At 36.0% G+C, this 11,502-nt stretch overlaps 1 protein-coding gene across 1 annotated transcript in view; it reads left to right on the forward strand.

Moving 5' to 3' along the window:
• The window catches only part of LOC106135505 (uncharacterized), a 44,071-nt gene extending 32,598 nt beyond the window's left edge, over nt 1-11,473 (forward strand). Inside the window, exons 4-8 of the mRNA XM_013335828.2 lie at nt 5,712-8,071; nt 8,156-8,281; nt 8,417-8,498; nt 9,155-9,331; nt 9,836-11,473. Coding sequence (XP_013191282.2) covers nt 5,712-8,071; nt 8,156-8,281; nt 8,417-8,498; nt 9,155-9,331; nt 9,836-9,999 — 2,909 coding nt within the window. The 3' untranslated portion in view covers nt 10,000-11,473. The remainder of the gene's footprint in view (nt 1-5,711; nt 8,072-8,155; nt 8,282-8,416; nt 8,499-9,154; nt 9,332-9,835) is intronic.
• Nucleotides 11,474-11,502: the final 29 nt, after the last annotated feature.

Consider the following 11,502-nt stretch of genomic DNA (forward strand, 5'->3'; position numbering starts at 1 on the left):
TTTTCAAAAACTCAATCGCATGAGAGTCGCTGAGGACATGCTAGAACGAGTCAATTCCGACCCAACATTCATGAAACGCATTGTTACTGGTGACGAGACGTGGGTTTACGAGTTTGACATGCAAACTAGTCAACAAGCTTCGGAGTGGCGCCTTCCAACTGAACCGAAACCGAAAAACCACGCCAAAGTCGTTCAAAAGTCAAAGTCATGTTGACTGTTTTCTTTGACTATCGCGGTGTTGTGCACTCGGAATTCTTGCTGGAAGGTCAAACGGTAAATAAGGAATATTATTTGAGTGTTATGCGGCGTTTAAGAGAGCAAATCCGACGAAAAAGGCCAGATTTGTGGAAAGAAAATTCTTGGATTTTGCACCATGATAATGCACCTTCGCACAAGGCCATCATTGTGAACGAATTTTTAACCAAACACTCAACAAATACCATCGAGCAACCACCATATTCACCAGATATGGCTCCAGCCGACTTTTTTCTTTTTCCTAAACTCAAATTACCACTTCGTGGCACCCGTTTTCAATCGGTAGAAGACATAAAAGAGAATTCGCGGCGAGAACTGACCTCAATTCCGGAAACAGCGTTTAAAAAATGTTTTGATGATTGGATTATTCGTTGGCGTAAGTGTATCGTTTCTAAAGGAGCATATTTTGAAGGTGATAAAATAAATTGGGATGAATAACAAACAGTTTGTGTATTATTGATCTTTTCCTGCTACTTTCTTGACAGAGTAGTACATACGTAAGTTGCGGAGCATTCCTCTGCGTTGCCCATTTTCTCGTTACAACAATGAAAAGAAAGTGCACTTGCATTTGTGCTCATTCTGTAGTTTATTTTGGTAGAATAAATGACTCTCGGCACGTCGGAAGTAGAGCGCTTAACAAGGGGCGCCGCGGACCGCGACCCTGACATCTGTGGTGTGCGCGAGCGCTGTCTGCTCAGCGCAAACGTTCACGGTCGCCGCCCTCCGTCGAACGCCTCCTCGCTAAAAATAACTAAATATTTTGTATCGATTCCTTAGTCGATCGAACTTAATACAAAACGCGCCTCCGCAATGAGTGCTCGTGGTTTTTTGGTACCGTATTCTTTCTTTAATCATTTACGTAGGTCGTGTGGGTACTGATGTTGAATAGTAATAATATAAGGGGTTCTATGTAACGGGTAGTGTGCGAGTGCGGTGGGATGCGGGGGAGCGACGCGTGCGCAGCCCGGTGTCCGTCCCTGGCTCGGAGCAACGCCCCCGTCAAGGGCGGCGACGCTGCAAATTTCTGCAAGTCCACCGCGATTCAGTGCATCGCGCCCCGCCGCGGCGGCTCCGCGTCGCCGTCGCCGCTCGTCGCTCGCACGCCGCCGTCGTGGGCGCAGGCCGGACCGGACATAGGACGCCGACCGCCGGACGCACCGCGCCGCGCCGCCCTATGTTAAATAACTGTTATTTCGGTCGTTAATGGACACGTTCCGCATTCTTAACTCGATCCTCTTCCTTCAGCATCTGCCTGGAGCCGTGTTATCGTTGTTGAAAAAAAGAACACAATTTGTGTCTGCGTTTTTATGTAATTTGAACTTTCAGTTAAATAACTCGTATTATTGTTTGACTTGTATTATTTAAATAAAACGTGTAGTGATATAACGGAGTTATTTTATCAATTTAACCAATATAGTTCTATCATAGTTTTCACTATGCTGGAGATACGGAAAATGACGAGGCGCTCAATGTCTCATCATGGTGGGTTAATAAAACGAATTTTTATTTATTTTAGTGTTATGACGTTTTCTTTATATGAATAAGTGGCAGGCAATGTTTAGTGTAAAGATATGTAATTACGTATCTGCAGCAAATAAATACCTACATTCTTATGTGTGCAATACCTACCATGCATATGCACATTGTTCTAATATGAACTAAGGCATTTGGTAAGTAAGTGTAGCATGACAATGATCGCAAAGTGGCACTTGCACAAATGAATATAGATTTATTAAAGGTACTTATACAAAAAAACTTACTAATCTTTTATCTGGTTGGCACTTAGGGTTTCTATATAAATTGGATAACCGAATGAAGTACGTATAGAAATTATTAAAGAAAAACAAGCTAATACAAAATTAACTATCCAATCCTAATCATAGTCAAAAAGCATGAGCACAGGCTCTTCTCCAGAGAGGTGAGGATGTAACCGGAACTAACACAGAAAGAAAAAGTATAAGGGGACCTTAGATAAATATGGGTTATAGATCTTTTATTTTTTGCTAATAAAACAATAATGATAAAATGTTTCAAAAATCTAATTTTGATAAATATGTGGATTACCGCCATTATATTTAAGTCCATAAAAGATGTAGAAAAAAACCGTTTTAGCACTTGCGTAGCTTATTAAAACTTGAAACATCGATGGAAGTAGACGGCCGATTGTATTTTATTTTTCATTTTCTTTTGTTACATTTTAGTCTTTTCGGGAATTATGCTACCATCTTCCCTGTAAAGGTTAAAATATATAAAAGGTGTATAATTGTATATGGTATAAATGTTTCTAAAAAATATAATATGATTTAAATTCAAAGTACAGAAGAGTCATACCGACCTGTGCTACTGATTTCACCGGGACCACTAGAAACTAATGTTGTTGTTTATACATAGTATATGGCTGAGAGATATTATGTCACTGAATTTTTGTTTGTTTCGGAGATAAATGTTAATACATACATACATACATAAACTCACGCCTCTTTCCCGGAGGGGTAGGCAGAGACTACCTCTTTCCACTTGCCACGATCCCTGCATACTTCCTTTGCTTCATCCACATTCATAACTCTCTTCATGCAAGCTCGGCGGTTTCGGGCACTTTTGACCTGACCCTTCACCAGGACGTCCTTAATTTGATCAAGATATGTTCGTCTAGGTCTTCCCACCCCGACCTTTCCCTCCACACTCTCCTTGTATATCTGCTTAGTCAACCTGTTTTCATTCATCCTCTCCACATGACCGAACCATCTCAACATACCCTTTTCTATTCCTGTAACTACATCTAAAAAAATAAAAATGTTAATGTTTGAAAAAAAAAAAATAAGTATGCGAGGTTTACATTGGAAAAACATCTAAATTTCTTGTTTGAATAATATCGCATAGGTTAAAGTGATCTTGATAATTTCTTCACTAAAAATAACTGTTAGCGTTTTTATGCACACCAATACATGCGTCTCGTCTTCTTAATACAAAAAGATATCTAGCTAAGTTATTACCGAATTTTTCTACTTAGTTAAGTAACAAGTTGTACTTACTACCCCTGCCTACCAAGTTTGCCGTTGAGTAACGGTGAGGGATCTGAATCTGCGAAAAAAGTGTGACTGCCGGTACTCCATGTAGAGTTAACATGGAGTACCGGCAGTCACACTTAAATGATTTAAGTACAAACAGAATGGGGAATTCTCTGCTAATATTGTTGGAGTATTCGCATAAAAGTCACCCTAGCGGCTCCAGGCCGCTTCCCAGTAGGCATGTGTCCTCCATTCTAGAACCCGTTTTCTGCAACGGTGGCGTTGCAAGCCTTGCGACAAACGCATACTGGACCGCTTTCCAGATTTATATTATTAAATAACGTTAGGACACATAAACAGCCTTTCCCCTTGAAAACTAAAAGATACTCGTACCTTTTGAATTCAATTTCAAACTTAGAAAATGTATATGCGTTATGTTTATTTTTGATATGCAAACTTTAATAACCTTATATTGCATTACATACTTTCATTGCAAAACCAAATTTGATATGCATAGAACATTGTTTATGTTATACCTATTTCCTGTTACAAATCTTAATCTCAGAATACAAATATTACTTCCGGTTAAAAGTATGTAAAGGTATTTGCTTTATTGTACATAATATATTTGTTATTCAATGAGGTATATACCTACGTATTCATTCTTTGTGAAAAATGCATGAAATATGCAGTGGTATATTTTTAACAAACGTCAACAATATGTTTTTACAAGGAACTACACAGTTTTCCTACACGGGTAAAGTAAATAAGTTTACGCAACTGTGCAAATTGATTCAATATCTTTGTTTTAATTTGGTGACGAAATTGCTATTACAAAGGATTGGTGTACTTGAACAATCTTTGAGGATGAATTTGATTGCACCTGAGCAAATACCATTTATAGAAGCGTGCCATGGTTGAATAAAAAAATACATAACGTCTGTACCTGACGTTTGTAGTTATTTCCTTGAAAATAGCAGTTGGTTTGTGAAGTGCTTCCAGTAAGCATTTATAGATTTTCGCATAATATATTATCAGTGATGTACAGGAAAAAAATTATTTTATGCGATACAAAGACTTACAGTGTTATTAAGATTAGGCATTCCCGTTGTTTGCACCCTATTCAAGAGGAAAGAGAAGGTTGTATTTTTGAGCGTAGCATTTTTAAACTTCTTTTGAGATTTTTTTTAGTGTAACTAACTGTTTCTTGCATGTCAGAGAATTCGCAAAAGCTAAGCTAATTAGTAAAGAGGACTAAATTCTTGGAAAACAAAATATTTTTATTTATTATTTTCATCCTTGATAGAGTATTGTCATTTGAGTGAGCATTGTGTGGTTATTCTGTAATTGATAATCGCAGTTAATAAAAGGCTTTTGGTTAGATGTGTCGGAGGATAATAATTTATAGATTGGAACGAAGGCCGCGGCGAGAACGAGCTTAGAATTTACTTCAAATATGTCACATCTGATATCATGTACACACGGTTTCCTGAATTTCAAAATAGAATCTCTACATCTTATCTTCAGTGTATTTAGAGGGGATGACTAAAGAAATTGACGCTTCCCCTATTGAAAAAGGTCAGAGTAATTGTTGATTTACTCACTTCACAGTAGGCGACGAAAGTGGACAAACTTCTGGAAGATTATATTGAAAACTTTATCTTAAGCAATCAATTATTGTTAAAGGATTTCTGTGAAGGTTATTCTTTTGCTAAACAATTGCATGCAGTTTAATAAAGTTAACAAGATTTTCACTTATCAAACATAAATAAGTCTGCTCACATCTCCTTAAAGGGTATAAGAGCTATTATGTATGTACGTAATTACGTCAAAGAAACATGAAACAGCGCCATATCATGTCTCAGTCTCAAATGATTCATGATGCCACAATCTGTTTGTTATTAGGTGGTTACGCACATTGATGTGGTCATTCTTTGCTTAAGATAATAAATAATTCTTTGCTAAACATAAAGACGTATTTTTCTTTTCGTGTTTTGATGAGAATTGAGGATGCTATTTTAACCAAATCTAAAGATTTCTTTTTCTCATTTAAAATATATATAATGAGAAAAAATTAATGAGGTGTTCATTATTTTTTTCTTGTAATGGCATTTGTGTAAAATCAATACGAAAGCAAATATAGGTACGTTTTACCATACAAATATAAACTTATTCTCTTGTATTTGTATGAAAACTGTTATGTATTTTTAAATTTTTTTATCATCATCATTTTCCTAAATTGTATTTACAAATTTGTTTACAAATAAAGTATACCTCAAGTCAGCTGATTTTCAGACTGCGCGCAGACAGTTGCGTGCGGATAATTGTAGAAGATATTCTTACTTACTGGCTACGTAACAAATTGCTTTTTGTTCAATTGATTTATTTTGTAGGTACACCAAAATGTGATTTTAAATAATATGCTTATTAATTTTTTTTCTATTTCAGATCGCATTAACAAAAGCGATGCTGAAGACAAGAGCTTGTCGAACGATGAAACGCCGCTTCCTTCATGTCCTAGACAACCGCCTGACGGGGTAGAGACTCCTTCTGATGCAATCGAGAAGATGCCTGAACTAGCGACTCGTGTAGCACCTCGTATTACAACTAAAAGTTGGCCAACTTCAACCCGAACTCGCTTCTCATACTTATCCAGGACACAAGATGCTAGAAGTGAAGCCAGTGTCAAAGATAAAATAGCTATGTTTTCCAATGATACGACTTCTACAGACAGATTGGATAAGTGTGGAACTCTACCTACCCGAATTTCTGGAACGAAAAAGAGCACGGCAACTTATTCTACTAACTATCCGGAAGTATCTACCTTAGACAGGCGTCTTACTAGATCTCAAGATAACCTGGATGAAGTTCCTAGATCGTATAAGATACATCGTCACATAGATAGACCAGAAGTATTGGGCGCTGTAGAATCAGTTCCTGTAAGAAGTGTAAACACTTCAAAAACTATCGATACTAAACCCTTATTTTATGGTAGTACCACTACTTTACCAACGAATGTTGATACATATTCTTCAAGTATATACCATGCTCGAAGTATAAGTGATGATAACGGAAACAAAAATGTACCTGCACATAAGTCGAATTTAGAATATTTAATAGAGCAACGAAAGAAATCTATGTCTAAACTAAGAGGATTAGTGATATCCGAAGTACAAGCACCGATTGTAGATCTGCCTGAAATAAAAGTTCAAGATAATTATGCTACTTCATTTTTATTAAAAAATAATAACAAAAATCAGAATAATAACATTAAAGAAAATAAAACAAACAATACCAAGCCGGTAGAGATTATTGAAACGAAATGGAAAATGGCATTGACATCAAATAATATTCCGAAATATTCACCGGCTTTTAAGCGAAAATCATTGCAGGTATATACGCCTCTAACTTTGTCAAAGGAATCTACACCAGAACGAAAATTTAGTGAAAAGATTGATCTGATCAATAACCACAGTAACAGCAACACCATGGTTAAACCTTTGCGAGCATCGTTAGGTGCTAATAATGAAGTAACTCGAGTACCGTCAACATTAACATATCAATCAAGTTTAACAAGCTCAATAAATAACAACAATAATAAATCGTATAAAAATAACTTTAATTTCACAAAAGATTATAAAAATGTGGACATCAAGATATGCACAACGACCGATGTAGTAGACAGTGATAATGATTCAGCGATGAGCTCAACACAATCGAGTTACAGATCGTCAGCTTCATCACCAATGCAAAATTTAGATGCTGCAGAATCTGATAGTTCACGACTTTCGCCAAAAATATCTAACTATACATTATATTCACTTGCAAAATCGGAGATTCCCACTAAATCTTCTATCATAGAGAAGAACTGTGAGGAATATATAAAACGCAGTGTATGTCGATCGGTATCATCAGACACCAATGTTTCACTCTGTTCATCAGCAGGTTCAGGAGCAACGTCAGGGTCGCAAGCAAGTTGTAGTTCACTAGAAAGCTCTGTTGCAGATTCAGATAAAAAGAAAGTTGTTAAAAGCTATAATATTGATACTTTAAACAGACGAAATATTTTAGCATCAGCAAAATGCAGAAGTGGAAGGGATGAAAAATTAAAATCACCAGTTATAGAGACTAAATTTTCTCATGAGCTACCTGACAGGTCTCCGAGTCCAAGTTATAAATCGTCAGAACGCCTTTCAACACTCACATCTACGGTGAGTGCTGTGTCAAATAAAGGCGAAAATAGACGACGCAATAAAGTAATTGCTGAAACTGATTCTGATAGTGACAGTGATGTGAACGTTCGGCAAAGAAAAAATGACTACAAAAACTCAAGAATTAAACGAAACACAAGTGCATCAAACAAAACTAAACAAGTGGAATTAAATAATGAAGTTTTAAAATCTGAAAGTAGCATTAAAAATACTGCAGAGTCAATCATTAGAGAAATTAAGAGAACGGAGGTCTCGTCCCGCCCTGACAATCATATAAGCAAAGTAATATCCCAAACAAATAATAATATCGATGATAATAATGAAATAAAAGAGGATGAGAAACAAACTGCATCAGATGTTTTTTCATACCGCAAGAATAATAAAATAGAAAGTCCAATACATGTTGAGAAAAAAATGGTAAAAATGGTAGTGACAAAGAAAGTCTGTGAAAATGAATCTTCTCAAGAAAAGTCGGATTGCAGTTCCATTGAAGATACACGGATACCATCTTATACAATACAATTAAAACGCGGCTCTGCATCGGGCGTTGGACTTATTTTAGCTGGTGGAATTGATTGCGAAGCCAAAGATGTCACGGTGTGTAACTTTTTATTTACATAGAATAGAAAAAGTAATACATGTCGTGTTGTGTAGTTAAATAACAATATTCTACAATTTCAGGTTCATCGCGTGCTAGCGGATAGCGTGGCTGACAAGGCGGGTTTGAAGCGAGGCGCAAAAGTGAAGAGTATAAATGGTTATTCAATGACTGGACTGACACATGCTCAATCTGTCACTATACTAAAGGTAGGTTTTTAGTTTATGCTCTTACTTAAATCAAATTATTTAATCCTTTATTTCTCGGTAACTAACGCGATAAAATGTTATTAAAATTGTTGAAAAAAAAATCTCTTAAATGAAAATATATTTGTATATTTACAGGAACAGCGTGCGGAGGTTGTGATAGAAATCGAGCATGAAATACGAAAAAATGCAATTGAAACTATTAGCGGCTCTGAAAAAGGTATTTTGTATTTAGTTAGGTAAAGTTTGGGTAAAACTCAGTATATACCAGGTTCGAGGTTCAGATCGGTGTTGGATTCTTCAAAACTGAACAAAAGGAAGCGTTTTTCCTATTTTGGGAATATAATAAACCTACCGTTTTATTATTCTCAAATTCGCTGTAAAAGTCATTTCAGCATTTGACGTCACTGTTCGATATTTATTTGTATCATATATGCACATACATGCTGATATCTGTAAGTAATGCGGCAACTCTCAAGTTGCTAGGGCATCAAAATCGGTTAGGTAATTTTTGGGATATTTGAATGACTTATTCAATTCTTTTAATTGACGTGCCGTTGCTCTATGAAGCTATAAAAGTATTTTACCTTTCTGATTTAAAAAACCTTGCGGGGTAGACAGAGTCAACAATCTTGAATTCAGATGTTTGGCTTTATGATGGAATTGAGGTTCAAATAGTAACAGGTTGCTAGCCCATCGCCTAAAAGAAGAATCCCAAGTAATTATATAAGCCTATCCCTTAGTCGCCTTTTTTCGACATCCATGGGAACGGATGGAGTGGTCCTATTCTTTTTTTTTATTGGTGTCGGGAACCATACGGCAAACCACACACAGAAGTGAGATTAGAAATTCATAAAAAGAATATTACATTTTCAGCGGAGTCGATGGTCCGAAATGAGGATGGTACGGACTCTGCAGACGGGGACAAAGGCTCCGTGGTGACGGTGGTGTTGGAAAAGGCTGGAGGCGGCGCAGGACTCGGTTTCGGCCTGGACGGCGGCCGGGATTCACCTAACGGGGATCGACCACTTACAATCAAGAAATTGTTTGCAGGTAACATTCGCATTTTATAGAGGACGGGCTAAAGAAAAAGTCTAGTAATAATAATGAATTTTCTTAGTAACCTGTTTAATAACAAAGTTTTACACTTGAGTAATTACGTTAGACTAATATACCTAGGGCTAGGATTGTAATGTGCAAAATTGGTTCCCATTCCCATTGCCTTTTAAGTGCAGAAAACATGGTTAGTGTAAGTATCTTACAGTCCCAATTCAATTAAAATGAAACATTTCGATTAATTCCTAGATCTCACACGGCTCTACTGTCATATTGGGGCCCTTAAATACAAAGTTATCTTGCATCAAAGTTTCCGACATACTTAAAGAAAATTATTGCCATTTCATAACTTTTAAGGTCCAGTCATAAAAATCGTATGTGGGGTTCGTTATATTTAGTAAATCAATAGTAAACTTTCATTTATACCTGAGCGTCTTTTCTAATTAACCTAAGAGAACATAATGAAAGAGTAATTAATGTCATTCAAATATAAAATTACAGGAGGTGCAGCAGCCCAAAGTGGATGTGTTGTGGTAGGCGCTGAACTTTTATCTGCCGGAGGTCAGAGTATGGAAGGTTTCACTCGGACGCAAGCGTGGGCTGCTCTGAAAGCATTGCCCGCAGGACCTGTCGCTCTCGTACTAAGAAACCCAAAGACCCCGTAAAGAAATGATTTTACGAATCGCATAAGGAAATTGGACAAGTCTCGCCTCCAGCTACATTAGTCAGGTGATGCGTAAACACCTTTCAGAACATGGTTAGCTTCCGGCCAACAAGTCATTTATTTGCCAATGTTTGCCGAAGTCGAGAATTGAATAAAAAGACGTTGATTGCAGACAGCATTCAATTTGGTAAAGTGTGCCAAAATAGGGCCGCCCGCGGCGCTTCGCTCCTGCAAATTGTACTTACCAGTACAGTATGCTTAGTTCATTAGTCGAGAAAAAGTTGACGTGTTTGTATATATCGTTATGTGTATTCCTTAACCCAATTACTAAATGCATATTGTTGAAGTAAGCATAATTTTTAAGACTGCCTTTTATATTGTTAAAATTATTTATAAATTCGATTAATTTAATACTAGTCTGGATAGTAAAGGTGCGACGTTTACAGTCCATTATATAAGCTTCGTACTTAAAGTTATTTCGAAATTATTAGAAACATGTTCTGAGTGCCATTTGAAGACGGACAACCGTCTCTAAGGCGCAAGTGATGTATGAGGTTTATTTATAATATTTGAATCATTTGATCATCATCACCTTTATGTCACTCTTGAATGATATTTACTGACTAAAATTGTAAAAAATGCCTCATGGGAAATCACTCAGTACTGTTTTATTTAACATATTAGTTATCGTATCATACGTTAGCTGGTTTTTATACACAAACATATATGAGATGTTTTTTAAACCCACAGAAAACAGAAGGTTACTTTTGGTAATATTGTCATTAAAAGGATTGTTGAGAATGCTAATAAATGATGACTTCTGTTGAAATAAGTTTACGAGGAAATGTTTTCTGGGTAGTTAAATGTCAAAGCACATAAATATCTGTGGTTAAGCTGGTTGGAAGTAACACGGTATATACAGAGTGATTTTTAATTTGTAAATACTCGGCGTTTGAAATGTAATTATCCTCAAATTAGCTCATCATCACAAATTAAAAATCTTGATATCTTCCTCCAGCAATATACATAGCTATATTACACAACGTATTAAAATACATTAATAAAAGAAAGGTTTTATGTTAAAGACGAGAAGGCCTTAGGTACCTAAGTATATTTCAGATCGTGATTAATAATCGTTGTTTAAAAAAAATTATGGATGCTGTTGTTTATATTAAAAAGTATCAGATTTCACCATTTAAGCGAAGTTACGTACCCAAGCGTTTTTCGTATCTTTGTTATAATCGTCGTTTTCTTAAGTAAATTATTTATTTTTGTATCAAATGCCCTTTCTTACCACTAATTTTTAGAAATATCTTAGTGTTGTAAATATAAATTTTGTTTTTATGCGTAAATATTCTACTAATTCTTGTCATACTCGTATATTAGTAGGTGATCAACGAATATATCTTATTGTCAACGATCTATTTATACCTATTACCTTTACTTATGGTAAATTGTTCTCCTATATTGAATATTATCTTGAGAAACAAATAAAATATTGCTA

The sequence above is a fragment of the Amyelois transitella genome, chromosome 3 (genome assembly GCF_032362555.1).
Source record: "Amyelois transitella isolate CPQ chromosome 3, ilAmyTran1.1, whole genome shotgun sequence".
NCBI lineage: Eukaryota > Metazoa > Arthropoda > Insecta > Lepidoptera > Pyralidae > Amyelois > Amyelois transitella.